Source organism: Mastomys coucha, unplaced genomic scaffold (genome assembly GCF_008632895.1).
Source record: "Mastomys coucha isolate ucsf_1 unplaced genomic scaffold, UCSF_Mcou_1 pScaffold5, whole genome shotgun sequence".
NCBI classification, from domain to species: domain Eukaryota; kingdom Metazoa; phylum Chordata; class Mammalia; order Rodentia; family Muridae; genus Mastomys; species Mastomys coucha.
Genome location: NW_022196911.1, coordinates 75118426 through 75146148, shown reverse-complemented (window position 1 = coordinate 75146148; position 27723 = coordinate 75118426). Strand labels below are relative to the sequence as shown.

At 38.6% G+C, this 27723-nt stretch overlaps 1 protein-coding gene across 3 annotated transcripts in view; it reads right to left on the bottom strand.

Moving 5' to 3' along the window:
• Positions 1 to 27723, bottom strand: part of Nf1 (neurofibromin 1) — a 258357-nt gene that overhangs the window by 176288 nt on the left and 54346 nt on the right. For all 3 annotated transcript variants that reach the window (XM_031355033.1, XM_031355032.1, XM_031355034.1), the window contains exons 5-11: positions 24959 to 25065; positions 8034 to 8101; positions 7731 to 7806; positions 6920 to 7077; positions 3549 to 3722; positions 3036 to 3158; positions 2537 to 2611 (exon numbers count right to left, since the gene is read on the bottom strand). In XM_031355033.1, the coding sequence (XP_031210893.1) occupies positions 2537 to 2611; positions 3036 to 3158; positions 3549 to 3722; positions 6920 to 7077; positions 7731 to 7806; positions 8034 to 8101; positions 24959 to 25065 (781 nt within the window). The remainder of the gene's footprint in view (positions 1 to 2536; positions 2612 to 3035; positions 3159 to 3548; positions 3723 to 6919; positions 7078 to 7730; positions 7807 to 8033; positions 8102 to 24958; positions 25066 to 27723) is intronic.

The following is a 27723-nucleotide window of genomic DNA, read 5'->3' as shown; positions in this document are numbered from 1 at the left end:
AAAAACAAAAAACTATAGTTTCTCTTTTAGTGCACATGATTTTCAAAAAGTGACAGTATAAATACCATTTTAGAAACTACTTAAAAACTACCACTGCACCAAAATTCAAATAGTGAATAGACTTTAAGAATTTCTAAAAGAAATTGGAATGTTTTAGATCTAAACACAGTACTTAAAAATTGCATATGAAGACATCTCACAGAAGCAATATAAAACTCCAAACGTAATTTCTCATTCTACATAAACCCACAAAAAATTTACAACTTTATCTTTTATGGGAACACAATAATTTTTTAGATATACAAGGAAAAGGAGAGCTGCAAAGGTATGCTGAACCAAATCATTTAAAAAGGAAATATATACCAACAAATTTAAGATCTAGACTCCATGGATCTAGGAAAGAACTTATATTACTTGAAAACAAACATTTTCCTACTAAAAATTTCCAGTAAAACTCTATAATACTCAATTGTATAAGTCTGCATATTTACTGTTACAGTCTTTAACAATTAATAGTACTTTAAAATCTGTATTTGTTAGCAAGTCTGGGCAGTGTGAACTAATAGAAGCAATTTACCAAGCAATCTCTAAGGATGAGTGAGGTACAACTAAAGTATAACCTGAAAGTCACTTTGGAGGCTAAGTACTAGCTCAGTCCTTTAACCCCACTACTCAGGAGGCAGACAGATCTATCTGAATTTAAGGCCTGCCTGGTCTACATAGTTTCAGGCCATTAAACTACACGGTGAGACTTCCTTGTCTCAAGAAACAAACAAACAAAACGACACATCGGCATTATTTGAGTTGTTTACAAGCTATTCCATTCAACAGATGCTGATGTATTTAAAGACTAGTCAGGATGGGTGCTTTCTATACACAAATGTCCCCGGATGCAGACACACTCTATCTTCATACATGCAGCACTCCTCACAAAGGGGTGCACACACGTTCACCAGGGACACTGAGGCATGCAGGAACTAACACTCCAAGCATGCTTGAACCCAGAAAGGAGCAGCTCAGCCACTTACAGCAGTGCCAAGTCCATGCCTGAAAGTGCTCTATGTATTCAATTACAGACAAAAATATTTCACAATTAAGTAACTAATCACAGAATATTCAAAGACTATAAACTTAGATTTATTAAATGTTAAACATTTATATAAAGCTATCCAATTAATAAGTGGAATACTTTGAATATCTTGAATCAAGTGGGACAACTAGTATTTTTGAATTACATATAAACTTATGGGATAGAAAAATCATCTTTTTTGTTGTTTTTTAAATTTAAAACTAAACCTTGGAATGAGTCAATGTGCTGAGTCAATGAGACAATGGAATGAATCATTACACTGGCAAGTGTACAGTTTTCTTTCTATATAAACATATTTTATCTACACTCCGATCCATAATACTATTCTTGTTGGAACTAAATGGATTTAGCATAACTTACACCTCTGATATTCAAATTATTATTCAATTATTCCCCCAAGCATTTAGTTGTTCATAATGCAGCAGATATAGCATGGTTGTCATTTTATGAATGATGATGTCCTGCAAGGCCAGGCAGAGACCTAACATCCTAAAATGCTACAAGCACTCCACAAAGCAAAATGAATATGTCACTAAGAAGTTTGATCAGCAGTTATTTTCCCCTGCAAAAATACCTTTAAAAATGAGTAACCTTAGGTTTCATTTGATAATTCCAAGGTAAATGAAGGAATGGGTGCTATTTTAATTCACAAGTCATAAAATAGAATTTAGTTATAAGAAACACAAATATTCCAAAATATTAGTCATCAAAGACTTTAAGGGAGGAACAAATTACTCAGAAGTGTATCATATCTGTCCATGTGCAAAAGTAGCACTAAGAAAAATCAAATCAGAGAACATTCAAATGCAACTGTTCATAAAAGGAGCAGATTTTTTAATTCCATAGTCCACATCTAGTACTGCTTTCCTGCCTGCTTTCCATTTAGTACACGCACAGCACAAATATCTCTAATGAATTCAGCTATTTTCTCTGATGTGCTTTTGTCTCTTGTGAATATGTATTTTAAAGCATGTCAGTTTTATTCTAATTAAGGGGGATTAAAAGGTAAAATCAAATAAAGCTTCATTGTCTTAAATGTGCCATAACTAGGCTACACTGTAATTATTCTTCCTTTGAACTTAAACAAAAAGACCGTAAGTCAGAATCTGTCGACTGCTTTGTTATGAAATTATGTTTCAGTGGCATTATTCGCAACAGATTTTGAACTTTAAATAAAACTTTGTAGATTTACTCCTTCCAAAAGATTCTATTAACTCCATCCCTCTCACTAAAAAAGCCTCAGGTAGAGACTGAACATACAACTGCACCTGGACATCAAGTGCTGGCTGGTATAATTATCTTAGGGAAGCTCTGTTTTATATAAAGGTCTAAGTTCAGAACATTTGATAAAACTAGAATCTTCCTTAAAAAGGAAAAGAATATATAACCCAAAACAAAAAAGAAAACTTAACTTTTTAGTAATACAGTAATACCTTTTAGACTTACATTGGTAATGATGCGGTGCAGTGAGTTTACCAACACATAGTGAAATGTAGAAGGTGAATTCTGAGCCAGGCAGATCTGCCAAAAGATTGTTCATTAACACAAAAGAGAGAAAAGAACATCAAAAAGTAAGTTACTTTCAATAAAATAAATTTAAGGTCTTGAAATTAACATCTAGAATTAGAATTAAGAAATATTAGTAAGAGACTAGAAAGATATCTCAGGTTAAGACCACTAACTGCTCTTTAAAAGGATCTAGGTTCAGTTCTCAGCACTCACACACGGCAACTCACAACTGTCTGTAACTATAGTTCCAGAGGACACAAATGCTCTCTTCTGGTCTCAGTCAGACCCAAAACATCCAGATGCATGAAATAAAAATAAATCTACTTTTTAAAAAAAAGAAATACTAATAAAAGTATACCTATTCATCTTTACAGTTTCTGCATTTTATAAGAATAACCACGTCAATAAACATAGTTATATAAAACAATGATCTTACCTTAAAGTGTTGGTTGTTGTGAGGGCTTATCCGAAAGCAAGAGACAAGACAGTCAATCATGAGGTCCACATCTGCAGGCTGACTGCCTCTAGAGAATGGTTTACTTGGATTAAAAAGCAGGTTCTATAAAAATCCCAATAGAAAACAATGGCCTTTAAATAGTCATAAAGTATTTATTTAACAAGGTATATAAACATAATCAACATTATCCACATCAATAATAATAAACTTTAGTTGCCAGAAAAAGCACAAACTACTGGTTACTATAGTCTGTCGAGATGATCTAAGACCCAAGCATCTATATACACATTAAGTAAACTCAATGCATATCAGTCTTCCTGTTCTCAGTCTGGGCCAATGAGCACAGTAAGAAAAAAAGCAGGTCCTTTGAATATATCATCAAAGTTAGCTCAAAATTTAGAGTTAGCAATTATCTTTAGCAGAGTATTTATATAAGAAGGTTATCCACTTAAGTTCCTTAAAGTCTATAGAAGGGAAAGAACAGCATGTTACCTTAAGATCAACCACCATGGACTGGACTAGTAGGAAAATGACAGAATTATCTTCCCAGTTGATGTAAGTACTTGCTTTACACAACTTGACACAAGCAATGGCAGCACTCTCAGTCAGCTGTCTGCTTCCTCCATGGCCAGCAAGTGCTTTTCGTAAACTGTCCAGAAACAGCTTCTACAGGATTGAAATACAGGAAGGCAAAACATCTAGTTTGTATTATTACAGATTTATCTACCAAAGTAACAAATTAGCCACCTTCAAAACTCCAACTATAAACACAAATGGCTTGTATTTGGCTATCATTTCATATTTAAGGAGTGAGCACTTTAAAAAAGAACCCACAAAACACTTTTCTCTACTTTACTATAGGGAAAAGAAACATTCTTTACTATACATTTGAACTAAGTATTAGTCGATTATATCTTTCCTTTCAATGCTACCTTTGGAGCTTAATCATTAGCCTGTCTTGTTTGTGGTATAAGTGAAATTGTTTCACTCTTTTCTACTACTCTAGAGTATATTTAACCTTCAGCCTTCTAAACAATATACCCAAGGATATTCTGTTGCTCTAAATTTCATTTCTAGAAATAAAAAAAAAAAAAATTTAAATGCATCTTTGCCACAAGCCATAGTTAAAGCCAGCTGTGAACAAGCCGTTCCTTCTGAGCTCAAGGCCCCACATAGACCTAGACAAAGACAGAAGCCACCCCAGTACACTAAATGACTTGACAGCTAAGAAAAGGGCAGTCCGTGAAGAATTAAAATGATACTGAAGATCTCTCTGATGATGATGATGATGATGATGATGATGGTGACGACGACGACATTCAGTGACACTGTCCATTCACCTATGCGCTGCTTTTGTGATGTGTCCTGAACTGTTCAGGACAGGGTCAAATGGTTACAGAGACCTTACGAAGATCACTAGAAAATCAGAGCTGACCAACCAAAGGAGGAAGACAGACTGAACCAATTAGATGTGCTGAAATCTCAAAGTGTGCCAGGCCTTTGTTCTTGTATGTTTTAACTTTAAAAAGCAGCACCAACACAATAAATAAAACTATTAAAATTAACTACCCAGAAGCAATGCTTCAGTAAGGTTAAAAGCACTTGCTACTCCTCCACAGAACCAGAATTCAGTTTCTAGCACCCACATTGAGAGGCTCAGAACTGCTTGTAACTCCAGCTCTAAAGGATCTTATGCCTCTGTTGGAAAATGAACATACACACAGAGCACACACATGTTTTTTATTGAAAAATAAATAATAAAAAAAGTCTACCTTGTTGAAAGATTCATTTTAGTTTATGTGCCTGTTTGTGTGTCTGCTTGCTTTATGTGTACCATGAGTTTGGAAGCTGAGTTATAGGTAGCTGGAAAAGGACCCAGTAATGGAGCTGGAACATAAACCTAGTTACTCTGCAAGTGATCTGAGGCCCTGAGCCATCTTCCAACACCTAAAAAGTCAATTTCTGTGATCTCAATCTTTCACTGTATCTTATAAATTTCTTCCCTGGTTTTTCTAGTATATGAAAATCTCAGAGCTCCACCTCATCTCCACATATATCTTCAAATCTATATAATACTTCAAAACCTAAGTTTCCCCAAAACCAGAAGAACACATGTTCTTAAGTGCACATAGTGCAATTTCCAAAATGAACCACATGTGAGGTCACTAAGCAGGTCTTAATAAGTTGAAAGAGGTTAAAATGAAACAGCATGTCACTTCTGGTAAAGGGGACTGAAACCAGAGCATATGGAAAACTAGAAAATTCACAAATAGTAAAAACTGAACATAGTCATAAGCAAATAGTAAATAAAAAATAAATAAATAAAACCTTATCAGGAAAAGGCCACCAGGAACACCTTGGGTTGAGCAGTGTAACACATCAGAGCAAAGGCAGTGCAGAGGAAATGCAAACACATGAAAAGTAAGAAAGCTCTCCCGTCAGTACCTCACAGGACTAGAAAAAAAGCAAGCTAAACTCAGAAGTAGCATGTGGGCAGGGATAATAAATATTAAAGTAGAAAGATCAATATCACAAAATATACAACAGCAAAGGGAAAAACCAACAAAACCAAAAGTTCACTAAAAAAAGAAGTCAACAAAATTTATAAATTTCTTGTAGATTTGGGAGGGGGAGGTGCCTGGAGAAGAGAAGGCTCTACAAACAAAAAGAACTCAGTCTGGGTCCCAGAACTACTTAAAAAGCTGAATATGACCTCAAGTGCCTTGAGGGACAAAGACAAGAAAATTGCTGAGGGCTTGTTGACTGACTAACATCAGTCAGAAAAACAGTGAGCTCTAGGTTCAGTGAGAGAACTTGGCTGAGAAAATAGAGCTGAGAGTGATGAGCAGGCCCCATGAATCTGTGCTACCCATCACATGAGCGCGTGCGCACACATACATAAAGCTGGCTGGCCGATCTACAGACCAAACAGCTAAGTGTTTATGCATGCATGCAGACTGAAATTACCAAAATCAAAACTAAATGTGGAGACAATAAAGACTTGGAAAACCAGGCTATAAGATGATTTTATAAAAATTGTACATCAATAAACAGAGTAAGAGTAAAATGAACTCAGGTCCTCTGGAAGAGCAGAGTGGTCTTAATCAATAAATAAGCATCTTGCAAGTCTCTGCTCTTCAATAATAATAAGGAAAACTTAGAACCACCAAGACTTGATGATTTTAACTGATTTTTATCTTAGGTTATTTCAGCCCATAGAAAAGAGAAATTTCCAATTTTTATTATTAATTTTGTAGAAATTAAATTGTTAGGACAGTTATGTTTCATAATGAAAAAAACATAATCAATATACATTTCCTCAAGTCACTGTGCTGAAGCATTAGAAAATGCATTGTTAGCTATACAATTTTTTTGCAAAGTCAGCCAAATTTAATTCATAAACATAAATTATAAATTTCTAAATGTATTTTAATGATTACTTCAAGCTTAAATAACAGAATTATCTGGTTTACTATTATTCAGCACTAAAACCAACAGAGTTCAGAGCCTTTCAGTCATGAATATATTATTCATCCTTCTTTCAAATAAAATAACATGTAAATACATCTCTGCTAAGACCAAACGTTTGACCCAGCATGGATGTAACTAAAATGTACACCTTGAATAAGCAGGATGCTCCCTTCAGGAAATGGCAGATACTCTTTGTCCACCTAACCTTGATTTTGTTTTTGTTTTTTTGTTTTGGTTTTGGGTTTTTTGTGACAGGGTTTCTCTGTGTAGACCTGGCTGTCCTGGAACTCACTCTGTAGACCAGGCTGACCTCAAACTCAGAAATCCAACTGCCTCTGCCTCCTAAGTGCTGGGATTAAAGGGATGCACCACCACTGCCCAGCCCGCCTAACCTTGTTTATGTTGTTCTCGTCTACCACGTCCTTGGATATGTCCTGGATTATCTCTGGACAGAGAATAAGGAGAATGATCTGGAGCGGCCAGACTGCTGCTTTACGTTTGGTGCTTTCTGCAAAACCATCCACCAAGTCAAACAGTTTTTCTGCACACTCTGAAAAACACAAACATTAAATGATTATATTAGATTAAAAAAAATCCTTGCATTAAATTAAAACTCAGAATTATTAAAATACTCAAATATCACAGTATAAAAGAATGTGTGAGAAGAGCTAATATGACTCATCCTAGAAATGTTGGTTATTTTAGAATAGCTTTGTGTGTTGTCACAGTCTCAGGGTCTCACAAAGGAACAAAGAGCTGACAACTTCCCGGGGGTCTCTAGCCTCTACTATGCAGGTGTCCCCAAAAAACTGTTATTCAGAAGTAAAAATAGTATTTCCTTCTTAGATATACCAAAACACAGTGTTTTAGTAAACATGCACATGCATACACACACACACACACACACACACACACACGCACGCACGCACGCACGGGCACATACACTGTAAGAGAGCCACCAGTATTCAGTCACAACATAAAAGACTTCATTTCAAACTTCTTTTACCCACTTGCTCAGAAGGGAAAGGACTGGCAATAATAAAGAGGAGAGAAAACTGTAATTCCTGTTACAGCTGACCAAAGAAAACAGAAAAATCACTTTTTAACAAAATAAGCTGAAAAGTAGTACATTTTACCTGAGAGTTTAACAAGGTGCCATGCCCGCACCTCATCCCACACCCAGTCACTCTTTAGCCAGCTTACCAGCCATATCTGTCTGTGGAATTTGGTATAGCTTTGTAAATTCATCCGGATAATTTTCTACCCAGTTCCAAAATGCCTACAAGTAACAAAAAATATGTGTTTTTATAGGAAAGCACTCAAATTTCCAATATGTTAAATAGCACATAATTTAAGTTTCTTCACACAAATATCGTATTGCATTCTTCCCATTAAGGTAGTATGGAACTATCATGTAAGTTTTGACTTTCTTATACTCAAAATACCAAATACAGCCAACTTCGCAATCAAAACCAAAGTTTGAACACCCAAGAGGTTGAAGCTTACCTTTTCTAGGCTATTTATAACTGCCAACTGTGCGACCTTCTTCAGGGCTTTAAATTTAAATGCTGTTTCTGGAGGAAAAAAAATGCTTTATTAACTCTCAGTTAGTTAACAAATAAAATTCAGAACTACTATAAAATAATTCTATATACTATTTTGCTTCCAGTACTGTTAATAAGCAATTTAATAATAAACATAAACTTAAACCCCAAACCCATGAGCTGCACTGATGAAGACAGAAGTAAATGAAAAGCAAGTATGTCTTCAACATTGAGCTTTCCCTTTTCTACTTTTAAATTGATTTACAAAACAAACAAACAAAAACTATAAACGTGGGGACTGAGAAATGGCTTGGTGGTTAGGAGCACTAGACATTCTACCAGAGGTCCCAGGTTTGATACCTATCACCCAAAAGGAGCTCACAACCATCCATTCCAGTTCAGGTGACCAGGCGCCCTCTTCTGTCCTCTACAGGAACCAGACACTCTCATGCAACACAGACACATGCAGCCAAAACACCCTTACACATACAATAAAAATATTACATCTAATTTTTAAGTCTATTAAAAAATAAAAGCCACTCATAGTGGCAACACCTTTAATCCTAGCACTTGGGATGCAGAAGCAGATGAGTTCAAGGGAAGACCTGGTCTGCAGAGAAAGTTACAGGACAGCCAGAGCTACATAGAGAGGTCCTGCCCCACAAACAACAACAAAAAAAACAAAAACCTATACGGACTACATAGATGGTTCAGTAGTCAAGAGCAACTGGCTGCTGTTCAAAGGACGTGAGTTCAATTTCCAGCACCTGTTCACAACCATTTATAACCTCAGCTTCAGAGGATCCAACACCCTCTTCTGCTGTCTGAGGGCACTGCATGCAAATGTACATACAACAAAACTTTAAAAAAAAAAAAAGACACTGGTTATTTAAATATTTTTCAGTCGTACATTTAACTAATTTCTAGCATTTCAGTATTTTCAGTAGGGTTAGTAATTATCCTTATGTAAAGTTTATCCACCATCTTTTTCTTCAAGGAAAGCAACTGTGTCAGCAAGGAACAAATACTTTCTGAGGATTTTGAAATCTATAGAGCTGCTTTTCAGAAAAGTTGTCCACTGAATATTGATGATCATCCACATGCTTGCCACCACTGTCTAGTAGGACAGCTTTAATTTTGATAATCTAAATACTTAAAATAGATTACACTTTATCTTCAAATTCTTTTAATTTTTAAGTTATCATGCAAAGAATTGGGTATCATATGACGTTTCATATATGTTTCACTATATGTTGCTCTCCATCGTTATCCCTACCCTGCCCTGTGTTACCCGCCTCCTCCTGGCTGGCTCCCTTGTCCACCCTTCTGCTTCCATACTCAATGTATTCCATACCCTGTTTCCCCTCATTTAAGATCTTTTCCCTTTCACAATCTATTTGTAGTGTGTGCACATCACATGCACACACACACACATATAAACACACCTTTAAATCTAAGTTCCATATAGAAAAGAACGCATGGTTTGTCTGAACCAGGCTTAATTAACTTAACATAATAAATTCCAGTTCCATCCATTTTCCTGCAAATGTCATGATGGCATTTTTCCTTTCAGATACATAAAATTACATTATTATATATAGCATTTTAGGTTGTTTTTTTTTTTAAGATTTATTTATTTATTTTATGTGTATGAGTACACTGTAGCTACCTGCAGATATACCAGAAGAGGGCATCATATCCCATTACAGATGGTTGTGAGCCACCATGTGGTTGCTGGGAATTGAACTCATGACCTCTGGAAGAGCAGTCAGCGCTCTTAACCACTGACCCATCTCTCCAGCCCCAGCATTTTAGTTATTTATTTTGTAAAAATGTTTTTTAATAAAAAACACAAAGTAGAAGTCTGACCAATCAACACAGAACTGTAACCACATAAAAAGGCACTTTACCAAACTCTGACTCAAAGAACATACAAATGTTTTGTTTTGTTTTTTTAATCATGGCTACAGTAATTGTTTATACTTTTCCATTTAACTATTTTTTAAAATTCCAGGCTGGAGAGAGGGCTCAGTGGTTAAGAGCACTGACTGCTCTTCCAGAGGTCCTGAGTTCAAATCCCAGCAACCACATGGTGGCTCACAACCATCTGTAATGGGATCTGTTGCCCTCTTCTGGTGTGTCTTTAGACAGCTACAGTGTATTCATAAACATTAGATAGATAGATAGATAGATAGATAGATAGATAGATAGATAGATAGATAGATAATTCCACATATTCTCATTGTTATCTTCTGCTCCAGTTACAGAACAATGGGAAGTAGGTTGGTTAAAATAACCCTCCTAGGCAGTTTTGTACTGGCACTTTTTTTGCAATCTGAGATCTGTGGATGTAAAGGATCACAGTATACGCAACAGTGGTAACCTTAATGGGTGAATCCATCTTCCTCACCACAGACTGTAAGCTGCAAGTGATACCAAGGATAGGCTTCCTTGTGAGACCTTTGGAAGCATTACCTGCCAACTCCAAAGTCTTGGCAGTAAGGTACTCCATAATCACAGCCCTGTACACAGCAGCAGCGGCACCCACATATCCATGACTCATGATATGCGTCTTCAAGTGTCCGTAGATTTGGCCCACAGGAAACTATATAGCCCAGCTTTCTATGAGCAAGAAAGTAACTTAGTCTTGGCCTTCCCACTAGCCTTTCCAGTTTTCCTTCCACTCTACCACACAAATGCCTACTGTTCCTGTTCTGTATCCATTTTTCTCATGATGGACATTCAGGCTGGTTCATTTCCTAGCCACTGTGAATTGTGTGGCAGTAAAAATGGATGTACATGAATTTCTGTGGATATGCAATATAGTAGTATATCTGGATCATATGATTATCAGTTTTTCTGAGGAACCCTTCAAACTGACTGCCACAGTGGAGTTTCAAATTTACATTCTCAAAAGTAACTAATAGGGGCTGGTGAGGTGGCTCAGTGGGTAGGAGCACTGACTGCTCTTCCAGAGGTCCTGAGTTCAAATCCCAGCAACCACATGGTGGCTCACAACCATCTGTAATGAGATCTGATGCCTTCTTCTGGTGCATCTGAAGACAGCTACAGTGTACAGAGGTCCTAAAAAGTCAATTCCCACCAACCAGATGAAGGCTCACAACTATCTGTACAGCTACAGTGTATACTCATATACATAAAATAAATCTTTTAAAAAAAGTAACTAATAAGGAATCTGCTAGCCCCACCCACTTCCTCACCACTATTTGTTGTCTTTTGTTTTCTTGAGGACAGTCATTCCAACTGAGGTGAGATGGAATCTCAATGCAGTTTTAATTTGCATTTCCCTGATGTCTACAAATGCTGAAAACTTTTTCCAAGTATCTATTGATCATTTGTATTTCTCCTGTTAGGGACTCTCTAGTCAGTTCATGAGCCTATCTATACACTAAATGATTTTAGAGTTTGTTTAATTTTAGCAGTTATTTATATGTCTTAGATATCAGTCCCTGGCCAGATGTAAGTCGGGCAATTTCTTTTCTCAAGTCTGTAAATAGTGACTGTCTCCTTTGCTAATTTCTACTCTCACAGAATTCTGTCTGTCGAGTCTTAGTATTGTTTCCTGTGCTATAGTCCTTTTCAGAAAATTCTTGTCTACGCCTATGTCTTCAAATGTTTTACCTGTCTTCTTTTATTAGGGTTTTGATATACTGAATGTGATGGTTTGTATATGCTTGGCCCAGGGAGTGGCACTATTAGAAGGTGTGGCCTTGTTGGAGTAGGTGTATCACTGTAAGTGTGGGCTTTAAGACCCTCATCCTAGCTTCCTAGAAATGAATATTCTGCTAGCAACCTTCAGATAAAGATGTAGAACTCTCAGCTCTGCCTGCATCATCCCTGCCTGGATGCTGCCATGCTCTTGTCTTCATGATAATAAACTCAACCTCTGAATCTGTAAGCCAGCCCCAATTAAAAGTTGTCCTTTATAAGACTTGCATTAGTCATGGTGTCTGTTCACAGCAGTAAAAGCCTAACTAAGATACTGAATTTATTGTTGTACAATATAAGAGATACAGACTAATTTAAAGTCCCTGTATAGAAATCCAGTTTTTGGGTTGGAGAGATGGCTCAGTGGTTAAGAGCACTGGCTGCTCTTCCAGAGGTCCTGAGTTCAATTCCCGACAACCACATGGTGGTTCACAACCATCTGTAATGGGATCTGATGGCCTCTTCTGGGGTGTCTGAAGACAGCAACAGTGTATTCATATAAATAAAATAAATCTTAGAAAGAAAAAAGAAAGAAAGAAAGGAAGGAAGAAAGAAATGAAGGAAGGAAGAAAAAGAAAGAAAGAAAAAGAAAGAAAGGAAGGAAGGAAGGGAGGAAGGAAGGAAGGGAAAGAGAGAAAGAAAAAGAAATCCCGTTTCCCAAGCACCACTTGCTACAGAGGGCACCTTTTCTCCAATGTATGTTTTTGATAGTTTTGTCAGAAACTTAGGTAGCATGATGGCTAATCTTGGTTGTCAACTTGACTACATCTGGAATCACACCTGTGACGGATTTGCGTCATATAATCACTTAAGATGGGAAAAGCCGCCCTAAATCTGGACCACATCTTCTGGTGATAGCCTACAAAAAAGAACATGGAAGAAGAAAATTTTCCCTTTCTGCCTGCCTGCCTTCACTTCTCCTAGCCAAGTGCACTTCTCCTGTTGCTAAGGTAAATCCTCTACTAATATGAACCTAAAGGCACTGACTGGTAAGGAGTGGGATCCTCTAACTTGAGACGGAGAAGTGTGGGAGACCCTAATGTGTGGAGGACTTTGAACCCTCAAATTCTGAAGCACCTGTCTCACCCATGGAAGTAGTCTGCCCACTCAGTGGAGGGTGTGCCCCCACTATCACACTTTGCAATATTTCCTTTTGAATCTTAGCCTGAGGAAATTAATCCTTCATTGTCTACAAATTAGCAGTGACTTTCTCTGAAAGAGAAACATCAAGCAAGGCAATACTGATGCCCCTCAGAGTCGACCAAGAGTTGCCTCTAAATTCTAACCAGAATCAAGGCTAAGAGGGCTTCTAGGAGTGAAATAGAAAGTGAAATTCATAAGAAAGGTGTTTACTACTAAATGAGTTTGTGAAATCATTCAAGCAGTAGTCTGGGAAATATGTATGAGAATAGATTTTTAAGTATGTGAAATAATAGTGGAAAAAATCATAAAACTGAATCAAGCTGAATTTATTGATATGGGCCCACCGAGTAAAGGTTCTAAGTTTAATATAGATGTTCTCACAGTTAAAAATAAGTTATCAAAAGCTTGACTAAGCACTTGCCATACTCTACTGAAAAGGAACTGTGTGTACCTGATATCCCTTGACTTAGTATTGATGAAGGAATTTTAGGGTCCAGAGAAATTGTAATAGTGGATGTGCTGTGTAAAACCAAATCCTCCACAATGGGAAGGCCCAGAAGACAGCCTTTTTTTTTTTTTTTTTTTTTTTTTTTTTTAACTTTAGCTGTACAGATGGTGGTGAGTCTTCATGTGACTGTTGGGAATTGAACTTTCTTTTGTTTTGTTTTTCGAGACAGGGTTTTTCTGTATAGTCCTGGCTGTCCTGGAAGTCATGCTGTAGACCAGGCTGGCCTCGAACTCAAAAATCCACCTGCCTCTGCCTCCCAACTGCTAGGATTAAAGGCTTGCGCCAACACTGCCAGGCAGGAATTGAATTTTTAGGACCTCTGCTTGCTCTGGTCAACCCTGTCACTCAGTCCCTACTCGCTCTGGCCCAAGGCTTTATTGTTATATATAAGTACACTGTAGCTGACTTCAGATGTACCAGAAGAGAGTGTCAGATCTCATTACAGGTGGTTGTGAGCCACAATGTGGTTGCTGGGATTTGAACTCAGGACCTTCGGAAGAGCAGTCAGTGCTCTTAACCGCTGAGCCATCTCACCAGCCCAACATTCTCTTCACTAATCCTATGAGGCACAAAATGGTAAGGGGGCACCAGGATTTGAAGGGCTTTGTCCCTGCTCTTTTCTTTGTGCCGGACCTTAAGGTTGTAGACACTGATGTTCAATCCAAAATGTTAAATGTGATGGCCTTAATTAGGCCCCCAGAGTAGAAAGGGTGTGGCAGCAACATTGAATTGCCAAAGGCAAGGCAAGAATATTTATTGTAAAGGGCATCAGAGACAAAGTGACTTTTATGATGGCATGACTCCTATGGATCTTTTTGTACTGGCTAATAATGCTTCAAGGAATATGTTTTTGTCTTGATTTGTTTGTTTTTACATCTATATAAGCAGAAAAATTCTCAACCAAACAAAAGGAAGGCTATACTACAGAGTAGCAAGAGGGCATCTCAACTGAGCCCCCTGAGAACCTTGCTAAAATACCTAAAAGTTTTACTGTTAGCCCTTCTCCCATCCTATGACATTTTACAAGGGCAAATGTACTCTGGGAAAAAGGAAACAATCGGGCTTTCTAGGGTTTACTGGACACTCGTTTTAAACTGACACTGGTTCCAAGAGACCCTAAATAGCACTGTAGCCCTCCAGTTAAATAGAGGCTTATGAGTATCAGGTGATTAAAGGAATTTTGACTGAAACCCAAATCACAGTGATTCTACTAGGTCCCCAAACTCATCCTGTGGTTATTTCCCCAGTTCCAGAATATATAATTTGTATAGATATACTTAGAAGGTGGCAAAATCCCATGTTGGTTCCTTGACCTGTGGACTGAAAGCTATTATGGTTGGAAAGCACAAACGCAAGAGACTGAAATTGCCTCTACCTGGGAACATAGTAAACCAAACATAATACTCCAATCCTGGAGAATTAGTGCCACCATCAAGGACTTGAAACATGCAGGGAAGGTAGTTCCCACATCTCCCTCTAACTCTCCAGAACAGGAGTCAGATGGATTGTGGAGAATGGCCAGTGACCATCAAAACTTAATCAAGTAGTAGCCATTACTTGATTTCAGCTGCTATACTAGATGTGATGCCTTGCTTGAACAGATTAACACAGCTCCTGGTACATGGTATTCAGCTATGGATCTACCAAATGCTTTCTCTCAGTTCCTGTCTATAAGCACAACCAGAAGCTGAGTCAGTAGTATACCTTTTTACAATAGTATACCCCGAGTTTTACCTCGAGGTTAATATTTATAAACTCTCCAGTCCTATGTCATAACTTACTTTGAAGGAATCCTGAGCATCTCTTTCTACAAAATATCACCCTGGTCCAGTATATTCATTGCATCATGCTGACTGAACCAAGTGAGCAGGAAGGAGCAGTGTCCTTGGAAATATTGGTAACACTTATATACATGGGAGGATGGTAAAGAAATCCAAACTTCAAGGAAATTTCTACAAGTCCAGTGGTGAGATGTATGCAGAAATATTCCTTCTAAGGTGAAAGATAAGTTATTGCATCTGGTCTCTCCCACCCCCAAGAAAGAAGCACAAAGCTTAGTGGGCCTATTTGGATTCCAGAGCATCATATTCCTTGTTTTGTTTTTTTTAAATATTTATTTTTATTTATTTTATGTGTATGCACTGTAGCTGTATAGCCATGAGCTATCATGTGTGTGACTGCTGGGAATTGAACTCAGGACCTCTGCCAGCTCTGCTTGCTCCAGCCTGCTCGCTCCATCCCACTTGCTCCAGCTAATTCACTGTAGCTGTTTTCAGACACACCAGAAGAGGGTGTCAGATCTCATTACGGGTGTTTGTGAGCCACCATGTGGTTGCTGGGATCCGAACTCAGGACCTTTGGAAGAGCAGTCAGTGCTCTTTCCCGCTGAGCCATCTCGCCAGCCCCTCCTTGCTTTGTTTTGTTATACCAAGTAACTAAGAAAGCTTCTAGCTTTGACTGGAGCCTAAAACAGAAAGGCTCTTCAACAGGTCAAGGCTGCTGTGCAGGCTGCTCTACCACTCGGACAATATGATCCAGTAGACCCGCTAAAATGGTTCTTTAGATGACAGGAGCAGTTTATAGCCTTTGGTAGGCTCCTCTAGGTGAGAGGAGACCCTTGAGATTTTAGAACACGGATCTATTGTCATCTGCAAACAACTATCCTCCCATTAAGAGATAGCTCTTTGCCTGCTCTTGAGTGGGCCACCAAGTCACTAGGCTATCAGAGCTACCTATCATGAGGTGAGTAGTATCTGGTTTAACCAGCCATAATACCAAGCCATGAACTAGGATGTGCACAACAGCAGGCCATTATCAAATGGAAATAAAATATACTGTGACCAGGCTCCAGTGGGTCCTGAGCAAGATATATGAACAAGTTGTCCAAATGCTTATGTTTTCTACTTCTGTTAAAGTGCCTTCTCCTCACAAGATGTACCTATAATCTCGTAGGGTGTTCCCTAGAATCAGCTGACCAAGAAAAAAGTTTGGGGCCCAGGGTTTACTGATGGTTCTATACATTATGCATGCACCACCCAGGTATGGAAAGCTACTGCATTATAACCCCTTTATAGGACAACCATAAAAAACACCCAGAGAAATCTTCATTGTAAAGCAAACTTTGGGCAGGTCACATGGTTGTATATTCTGCTTGGAATGAGAAATGTCCAGATGTGATTGTTATCTAATTCATGGGCTGAAGCCGATGGATAGCAGGATGGTTAGGGATTTAGGAACATGACTGGAAAGTTACTGAGAAAGGCAAGTAGGGAAGATGGGGACAAATCTCTCCAAATGGGCGAGTGATGTGGCCCATATACATATTCACCAAAAGGTGACTTCAGCAGAGGGGGGGTTCAATAATGAAGTAGAAAGGATGACCCATTTAGTCAGCTTCTTTCCCCAGCCATCTCTGTTACTGTCCAATGGGCCCATGAACAAAGTAGCCATGATGGCAGAAAAGAAAGTTATACATAGGCTTGACAACATGGACTTCCAGTCTCCAAGGCTGATTTGGCTATAGCAGCTGCTGAGTGCCAGATCTGCCAGCAGTAGAGAGCCAATACTGAGCCCCTAATATGGTACCATTCTCCCAGGTGACCAGCCAGAGACTGGTGACAAAATGGACCAGATCTTCCATAGAAAGGGCAACTCTTAGTCCTTACTAGAATACTTACTCTGTTTAAAGATTTGCTTTTCCTTCATGCAATGATTCTGCCAAAACTATCATCCATGAACTCACAGAATGTCTTATCCATCATCATGCTATTCCACACAGAACTGCTTCTAACCAAGGAACTCACTTCACATGCAAAGAAATATAATAGTGGGATAATACTTACGGAATTCACTGGTCTTACCATGTTCCCTACCTCCTGAAGCAGCTAACTTGACAGAATGGTGGACTAGCCTTTGGAAAACACAGTTACATTGGATATCAGGTGACAGAACCCTGGAGGGCTGGGGCAGGGTTCTCCAGAAGGCAGTATGTGCTTCAGCATCCAATATATGGTTCTGTTTCTCCCTAGCCAGGACTCATGAATCCAGGAATCAAGGGATAGAAATGGAAATGGTTACACTCACTATCACCCCTAGAGTACTATAGGAAATTTTTACTTCCTGATGCCATGACCTTAAGTCTGCTGGCCTACTAGCTTGTGTTCCAGAAGTGGGAGAACTTTTCTGCCCAAGACATACATACATTCCATTGAACTGGACGCTTAAACTTCTTCTTGGAAACTTTGGGCTTGTAGTGCCCTTAAAAGACAACAGACTGGCCGGGCGGTGGAGGCGCACACCTTTAATCCCAGCACTTGGGAGGCAGAGGCAGGTGGATTTCTGAGTTCGAGACCAGCCTGGTCTACAGAGTGAGTTCCAGGACAGCCAGGGCTACACAGAGAAACCCTGTCTCAAAAGTACAAAAAAAAAAAAAAGACAATAGACTTAAAAAAAAAAAAAATAACAGTGTTAGGAGAGGTGGCCCCTCTAAACTTCCAATGGCTAACTGGATTAGAGTCATTGATGCAAGAATCACCAACAGAATACAAGAGATAGAAGAGAGAATTTCAGCTGCAGAAGATACCATAGAAAACATTGACACAACAGTAAAAGAAAACGCAAAAAAAAACCAAAAAGTTCCTAACACAAAACATCCAGGAAATCCAGGACACAATGAGAAGACCAAACCTAGGGATAATAGGTATAGATGAGTGAAGACTCCCAACTTAAAGGGCCAGTAAATATCTTCAACAAAATTATAGAAGAAAATTTCCCTAACCTAAAGAAAGAGATACCCATGAACATACAAGAAGTCTACAGAACTCCAAATAGACTGAATCAGAAAAGAAATTCCCCCCGTCACACAATAATCAAAACACCAAATGCACTAAACAAAGAATTTTAAAAGCAGTAAGGGAAAAAGGTCAAGTAACATATAAAGGCAGGCCTATCAGAATTACACCAGACTTCTCATCAGAGACTATGAAAGCTAGAAGATCCTGGGCAGATGTCATACAGACCCTAAGGGAACACAAACACCAGCCCAGGCTACTATACCCAGAAAAACTCTCAATTACCACAGACAGAGAAAACAAGATATTCTATAACAAAACCAAATTTATACAGTATCTTTCTACAAATCCAGACCTACAAAGGATAATAGATGGAAAACACCAACATAAGAAGCAAAACTACACCCTAGAAGAAGCAAGAAACTAATCTTTCAACAAATCCACACAAACCTAATTCCACCTCTTACAACAAAAATAACAGGAAGTAGCAATTACTTTTCCTTAATATCTCTTAATATGAAAATTAATATTACTAACATATCCTAATCTATTGAAATTCAAAAATATGAGGAATTAGAAATTTGTTGGCTGCCATCTAGTGGTCTAATCTGATAATTGGAGAAACAGGTCCAATACTGTTCAATCCATATACACTTTCTGCTTGTTTGTACATGACAGTGTCTTGCTGGGTACCACATAATGATCTTGAAATCAGGCTTCTCCTATCTCAGCCTCTCTATTAGTAGGATTGCTTATTTGATGTTTCTACACTATACTATGGTTTTCAGAACAGCCTGCATACTTCAAAATTACTTACACAGCCAAAAGAAATGTAGACAATTAACTTGAGAGGTGGCTAGTAAGAGAACAAAGAGTGAGACTGAATGCTTTGCTTGATATTTATAATTATTGTATCAATGCTGAAGAAGAGGACTTTATAAGTTACTCTTTTTCTGAGATGAATGCTTCCAAAATCACCACAGCCAATAAACCAGATTCTTACCCTCACCTAATATCTGTGCCACCCTCCAAGCAGAACCATGGTTCATTGAAACAGTTGGTGAATGACTTCATGGATAGACCATCTTAATACACACACTATTTCTTAAATGAATGTAACCTGTTCCCTGTGGGCAGAGAATGAAGACAATCACTCAAGTCAAGTAGCTTTGACCATAGCAGGAAATCTGTATCCAAAAATCGTGCCTGCAATTCATTCCTTGGTGCAGCAGAACTGTCAACTCTCAGCTTAGCTACTATGGAGGTAAAATCCTTTGGTTATGTGAGGGTCATTGTAGGATAGCCTTATTACAATGAACTCCAATTTGAGTTTGCACCACAGTAAGAGCCAAGATTTTAAACTCTACTAAAAACAAAACAAACAAACAAAAAGTCTTTATGTTCATTAAAAAAAAACCTAATACTGATATATTATTTTAAAATATCATACAGTTAATATGTTTGGAGTTATTTAAAGTTTATATTGAGAAAAACATGTATTTTCAGTATTGCTATAGACAAGCATCTACATACGACTGCTCAATTGACTGTTGTCAAACAACTTTTATAATACACATTTTTACTGTTACAATATCTTATAAATTTTAAAGAATATGAGTTGAGGTACAAAAGGGAAAGAAGAATGTGATGCAATTCTATTTACATAAAACATGTTTTTAAATGTTAACAAATTCAGATAAATTGAAATTATGTATCTTTCTCATCATAATACAATAAAACTTAAATCGATTTAAAAAAGCCAACAGACTTAAAAAAAAAAAAAAACAGAATAACAGTGCTAGGAGGGGTGGCCCCTCCAGACTTCCAGTGGCTACCTGGACTACTCTGAAGATCATGTCCTGAGTACAGCAGATCCTTTAGGGCATCTCTTAGTGCTACTTCTTCTGTATTCCAACATATACTGAAGACCAGTAGCTTTCTAAGAATTCTCTAGGACTCCAGCATACTATTAGAACCGCTGGGATACCCAGTCTGGTTCTTGGCCCTTCTGTCAAGAGACAGCCACTGTTGGACTATCTGGGCCACATCTACAGGCTACTCTAATAAATCCACTTTTGGGTGTGTATATGAGTGTGTGTTAAGACTATTGTTTTCTTTCTTAACAAAAATTATATTTACTCATATTTCTATTATGCTACTTTATTATTTTTGTTCTTTTGACAATTTCATAGATATATGTAGCTTATTTCTGACTACTGTCAACCCTCTTATTTCACTATTACTCCTATTACTCCCTGCAGTCCTATTCACACATTTACATTTTCTTATTCAGTGAGCCACTGAGTTTAATGAGCTTCACCTGTGAGATCAGAGAACGGTGGGCTCATCAGGTGGTACATAAAAAGACAACATGGTTTGCTCTCCCCCAACCCAAATCTATTAATACTTCATAGTTCAGCAAGGAAGGGAAGGAGCAAATGTACCCTTCCCAGATATGTGAAGACTGCCGACAGGGCCGGCCTTGTAGGCCACTGCTGACAGCTGCTGACAGACAGCCGCTGCGAGATCATGATTTTCACTGGCTGTGTCATGGCCACATGACAGCATGTTGCAACTCTCCTCAGTCGCTTCCAGCTCTTCTACGCTTCCCCCTCCTCGCTCTCCATGGCTCTCTGATCCTTAAGAGAGGTAGCCTGAATGTCTTTTTGAGGGCTGAGCACTTGTCCATCACTTATTTTCAGTATCTTCAGCAACCATGTAACTCTAAATTTCCCATTATTCATTATATTTTCTTTTTTTTAAGATTTATTTATTATAAGTAAGTACACTATAGCTGTCTTCAGACACTCCAGAAGAGGGCGTCAGATCTCATTATGGATGGTTATGAGCCACCATGTGGTTGCTGGGATTTGAACTCACGACCTTCAGAAGAGCAGTCGGTGCTTTTAACCACTGAGCCATCTCTCCAGCCCATATTTTTTCTTTAAGACTCAAAGTAGTGTTTAATCCATGAACATAAACCTAGTAAGTATTTCAAAGGCAGCTTGGCGCTTTATCAATTTAGCTAAACAACATCAGTTTAAGTTCCCTTCTAGGTCAAAGACCTCAGTCATAGGTTTTTAATTAGGTTTACAGTTCCAGGCATGGGCTCCCTCCTGTGGAGCAGGACTCAAAACCAAGCACAGAGCGAGCACCTGGTTGTTTCTATAATGGTTGTGCTACTACTGCAATGAATACATCTTGCCTACAGGTTGGTATTATGGGTGGCAGAGATCTTTCTCCTCCAGCCTTCCACATAGCACCTTTTGCACTGTGAAAGCTAACCAGCAGAGGGAGCTCCCACCTCAGCTCTGGTGGGAAACAGAATCTCTGCTGCCTCACTCAACACTGGGGAAATTGCTATCCATCTGAATTTCTTTTATTGCTCTCTCTTGACTTAATGCCCTAGGTAAGATTTTGAATACTAAACTAAGTTCTAAAAGAGAACTGGTTGTTTGTTTTTGTTTTGCTGTTGTTTCTGAGGCAGTGTTTCACTATATAGCTTTAGCTGGCATGGAACTAGATCAAGCTAGGCTTAAACCAAAGAGACCCACCCACTTCTGCCTTGAGTACTGGCATTAAAAGTCTGCACCACTGCATGCTGAAAGGAGCCTGACATGGCTGTCTCCTGAGAGGCCCTGCTAGAGCCTTACAAATACAGAGGCAGATGCTTGCAGCCAACCATTGGACTGCGAGGTCCCCAATAGAGGAGTAAGAAAAAGGACTGAAGAAATTGAAGGGGTTTGCAACCCCATAGGAAGAACAACAGTATCAACCAACCAGACCCCCTAGAACACCCAGGGACTAAGCCATCAACAAAGGAGTACGCATGGCTCCAGCTGCATATGCAGCAGAGGATGGCCTGGTCAGACATCAATGGGAGGAGAGGTCCTTTGTCCTATGAAGGCTCGATAGACGCTCCAGTGTAGGGAAATTGAGGGTGGGAAGGGGGGAATGGGTGAGTGGGTGGAGGAACACCCTCACAAAAGCAGGGGGAGGGAGGCTGGGATAGGAGCTTTCCGGGAGGGGGGATAGCATTTGAAATATAAATAAAGAAAATGTTCAATAAGAAAAAAAAGTCAGCTGGGCGGTGGTGGCACACGCCTTTAATCCCAGCACTTGGGAGGAAGAGGCAGGAGGATTTCTGAGTTCGAGACCAGCCTGGTCTACAGAGTGAGTTCCAGGACAGCCAGGGCTACACAGAAAAACTCTTGTCTCGAAAAAAACAAAAACAAAATAAAAACAAAAGAGCCGGGAACCTTAGTCTCAGTCTGCATTTTGGAGGAACAGCTCCTATTTCCCCTCAATTAGTATAATGTAGTATAATGTTGGTTGTAGGTTTTATTCACATGCATTCTTTTTTATGTTTTGGTGCATTCATGTTATCCCTGCTGAGCTTTTATTAAAAAAGAATGCTGAACTTCTGAAGCAAGGGCCTTTTCTGGATGGCCTGTGATTATTAGGTAATTTCTGCTCTTAGATCTACATGCTGGTATACTTGCTGGCTTATTCTATGTTATGTTAAACAACTGCATCCCTAGAATGAAACAAGTGTTCTGGAATTTTGCTTGCTGGAATTCTGTTGAGAATTTAAGTTTTCTTTTTTGTTGCATATTTATCTGGTTTTCTTATCACTGTGCTGTTGGCTTCACAGAATGGCAGTATTCCTTCCTTTCCTATTTGTCTGTGAAGGAAAGTTTTGTTTGACTTGGCAGTGGAATCTATCTGCTCCTGCCCTCTTCTGCTGGGAGACACTTTATTACTATTTGAATTGCTTTATTGCTGCTTCAATGTCTTTGATTGCTATTTATCTATTGAAGCTGTTAATACCATCTTGACTAAGTTTTGATAGGCCCAAGAATTTATCCATATTTTTTCTAGGTTTACCAACTATTTAGAGTAAGTTTTCAAACTATACCCTCCTTCTCTGCACTTCACTGGGACCTGTAGTTAACTCAGCTTGTTCATCTCTAGTTTGATTAAGGCTGGACAAACTAGGACTTGTCAATCTTGTTGAATTTCCAAGAGCTGACTCCCTGTTTAGCTGTACACACTTATCCTTCGGTTATCCTTCCGTTCACTGACTTCTACTCCAACCATTATTACTTCCAGCTGTCCATTGCTGCTGAATTTGGATTTGGATTGTTCTTGCTTTTCGAAGATCTTGAAGTTATCACTAGGTTATCTGGGATATTTCTGACTTTTTAAGTAGTAGACACTCATGTCTCTAAACTTCTTTCTTCAAACTGCCTTTCCAAAAAAATTCAAGATTCCATGAACACATGTAAAATTTGTATACTAAAGGCAAAAAAAAGCAAGAAAGTTTTCCATCATTGTATTGCTTTTGTTTTTTTTTGTTTTTTTTTTTTTGGTGGGGGGGACTGGGTTTCTCTACAGAAGCCTGGCTGTCCTGGAGTTCTGAAGACCTGGTCTACAGAACTTGTAGGCTGGTCTCAGACTCACAAGATCTGCCTGCTCCTGCTCCCAAGTGCTGGAATTAAAGTTGTATATAACTACACCCAGCTTAATAGTATGTTTTTTAATATTAAGCATTTTGAAAAATGTATTACACAACTATTAAAATTCTCATAGCTTATACAACTCAAGCTCAGTCTCTCGGGTCAGAAATTAAAACAGTTTGATATTTTAATTCCCTTGTTTGATTGGGGGGTTGTTTGTTTGTTACTTTTCTGGAGACTGGGTCTTACTCTATCCCATCATGGCACTGAACTCATTACATAGCTCAAACTGGTCTTGAACTCTGCTTCCTCATATGCCCACATGCTGGGATTACAGGTGTACATCTGTAGCTCAAGGTCATGTTCTTCAAGTACCTGGACAACCAAACAAGTTGATTCTGCGACCTCCTAAAGTCACTGAAGGGATCAAATTCCAAAAGAACAACATTCTCCTTATTAAAAGCAAAACTTATAGCTCAAGAAAACTTCCCAGGATGGAGAGACAGCTCTGCTCTTCCAGAGGTCATAAGTTCAATTCCCACCAACCACACAGTGGCTCACAACCTTCTATAATTCGATCCGATGCATGCTGGTATATATGCAGATAGAGTACTCATATACATAAAATAACTTTTTAAAAATCTTTGGTCCTATGAAGGCTCAATAGATGCCCCAGTGTAGGGAAATCGAGGGCGGGGAGGTGGGAGTGAGTGGGTGGGTAGAGAAACACCCTCAAAGAAGCAGGGGGAGGGAGGATGAGATGGGGGGTTAGAAAGATAGAAAGAAAGAAAGAGAAAAAGAAAGAGGGAGAGAGAGAGAGAAAGAGAGAGAGAAAGAAAAAGGAAGGGATGGAGGGAGGGAAGGAAGGAGAAAAAAAGAAAACTTCCTATTGCCAAGATTTAAAATATTCATATTCTCAGCTGAGCATGATGAAACACGCCCTTCTTGATCCCAGAACTCAGTGGGCAGAGGCAAGTGTATCTCTGAGTTCAAGGCTAGCCTGATCTACAAAAATGAGTTCCAGGATAGCCAGGGATAAACAGAGAGACCCTGTCTCAAAAGATAAAATTCATGTTCTACTGTATTATTTTCAAGTGCCCAAAAATCAGTCAAGCATATGTATTATTATTTATTGGTCATTTCACAAGAACATGCACACTATAAAATCTATTTTGATATCCAGTTCAAATAGATTTACTATAACCATAATGCTGAGATTAATTACAGGTTAATTACAGATATATTTGTTTAAACCTACCCTTCAGGAGTCGTTTTAATTTTGCACAGTCCACATTGATATACTGTAACAATTCTATATCATGAACATCAACATTATCTTCTGAACAGACAGTCAACTCCTGTAACCTGAAAAGTAAAAACCAAAAATAATTTATCAATTTAAGTCTTTGAACAGTCCAAGATTCTGATTCAATGGAAAGGGGGTTTATGGATAAAGACACATAAAATAAGAACATATTTATTTTAAAAAAAACAACTAAATAATTAAACCAATTTAAAAATCATGACAAAAAGTGATATTCTGGTAAACTTTGTATTTGTATCTTTAAGACTGAGGTCTGAATTGTATTTCTCATATTAGCCATGGCTCTTCTGGAAAAACTAGTTAATTCCAAGATTGGAGCATATTTTCAAATATGTCTAAGTCTCCCTGAAATTGAAGACAAGGAAACTGTAGTCAAGTCAAAATTCATACAACTGTACAATCAGACACTATAACTGCTAAAACTGGGATGATTTGAGTATCAAATTTTCTTCCTTTGTAAAAATCACATTTATGTATTGTGTGTGTGCATGCATTATCAATAAGAAAATCAATCATGGGAACTGTCCTCTCCTTCCACCATTCAGGTCTCAGGGACTGAACTCAGGTCTTCACACTGGCAGCAAGCACCAGTACCTGCTGAGCCATCCTACTGCCCCGTCCCAACGTTTTTTTTTTCTACAAGTGCAATCCACAGGGGGAGGGGGAGCAGTAGTTACTGAGAGAAGAAATTCACAGGTGAGCTTTTCCAACTTTTAGAATCGTTTCAATGGAAAAAGGAATAATAATGGAACAGGCCTCTATCCTGCATTCCCTGTTTATATCATATTATATTAAAATGATATAAATAGCCGGGCGGTGGTGGCGCACACCTTTAGTCCCAGCACTTGGGAGGCAGAGGCAGGTGGATTTCTGAGTTCGAGGCCAGCCTGGTCTACAAAGTGAGTTCCAGGACAGCCAGAGTTACTCAGAGAAACCCTGTCTCGAAAAACAAAAGAAATAAAATAAAATAAAATAAAATAAAATAAAATGATATAAATATACAGGAAAAAAGTTTGCAGGGAAAAAATGTAATATTTTACATTTGAATCTCATTTCAGCTAGGTATGGTAGTTCATGCCTATCATAGCCCATCATCCAAGCACTCAGGATACTGACACAGAAGGATGACTGCTAGTTTGGGCAACAAAGTAAAGCCTGGTCTTGAGAAAGGAGGGAGGAAGAGAGTAGTAGTGAGGAAAAGAGGGGAAAGAAGAAAGAAAGAAGAAAATAAAAAGAGCACAATTTCATGAAAATGCTTCTGGGTTTTAATTCTCACAATCACAAAACCCATAAAGAAATACATTAAGTCTAATTTAAAAATAAGAATGATAGACTCCAGCCAGATGTGGCAGCACACACTTTTAATCCCAGCATTCTGGAAATAGAGATAGAGGCAGGAGAGATCCATGAGCTCCAAGCAAGCCATAGCAAAGGCAGCCAAACTACATAGCAAGTTCCAGGCTAGCTGAAGCTACACAGTGAGATCCTGTTTCAGTCGTCAAAAGGGGGGAGGGGGGGAGACTGTTTTTACTTTTGACATTTCCAATTAATAATGAACCCAAAGATTACCAAGCAGGCAAAAGTTTTATGGAAAATGTTGGACAGTCCAGATAATATCTGTATCTAACAATTGATTGGACAACTTGAGACCTGTCTCTAAAAAAAGAAAAAAAAAAATCACCAAATTAAGTATTATCAAGTCTGCTATAAAAAAGCCAATTAATCTTCTATGTAAGAAAGTACAATGAGGGCTGGAGAGATGGCTCAGTGGTTAAGAGCACCGACTGCTCTTCTAGAGGGCCTGAGTTCTATTCCCAGCAACCACATGGTGGCTTACAACCATCTGTAATGGGATCCGATGCATCTTCTGGTGTGTCTGAAGACATCTCTACAGTATACCCATATATATAAAATAAATAAATAAATAAATAAATCTTTTTTTTTTTTTTTTTAAAAAGCATTGCTGCTCTTCTAGAGGACCCAAGTTCTATTCCTACACCTACAAAGTAGCTTAAAACCACCTGTAATCTCAGCTTCAGGGGATTCCATACCGTCTTCTGGCCTCCACAGGCACTGACACAAAAGTAACATATAAAACAATATAAAAATAAAACTTTAAACAGTGTAAAAAGCCTATAGCACAAGACACTTCATCAGAATAAAGCTATGTTATAATTTTTCAATTCATAAAAGAAATAAACAAAAAAAACCTAAAAAAGCTGCTTTGGTTGTTACAGGCCTGTAATCATAGCTTCTAAGAGAGCTGAGGGAGGACACTATCAAGGCTAGCCTGATCTACAAACTGAGTTCCAGGCCAGCCTGAACAACTTGGTGAAGCCCTTCTTCAAAATAAAAAGATTACAACTGTAGCTCGGTGGTAGAACGTATGAAGACCTGGTTCATACCTGTGGGTATGAAGACCCACAGATACTCACCCACCGCCCATCACCAAAAAGAGTATCTGTTGACAAGGAGACTGGTAAAGTTCAACTCATTTTTATCATCTTCATTATAAACGAAATGCAGTTGGGTGGCTTTAATCCAGCACTGAGGAGAAGGAAGCAGGAGGGTCTCTGAGATGGAGGTCAGTCTGGTCTACAGAGAGCTAGTTGCAGGACAACCAGAGCTACACAGAGGAAGTCTGTCTCAAAAATCAAAAAAAGGAAGGAAGGAGGGAGGGAGGGAGGGAGGGAGGGAGG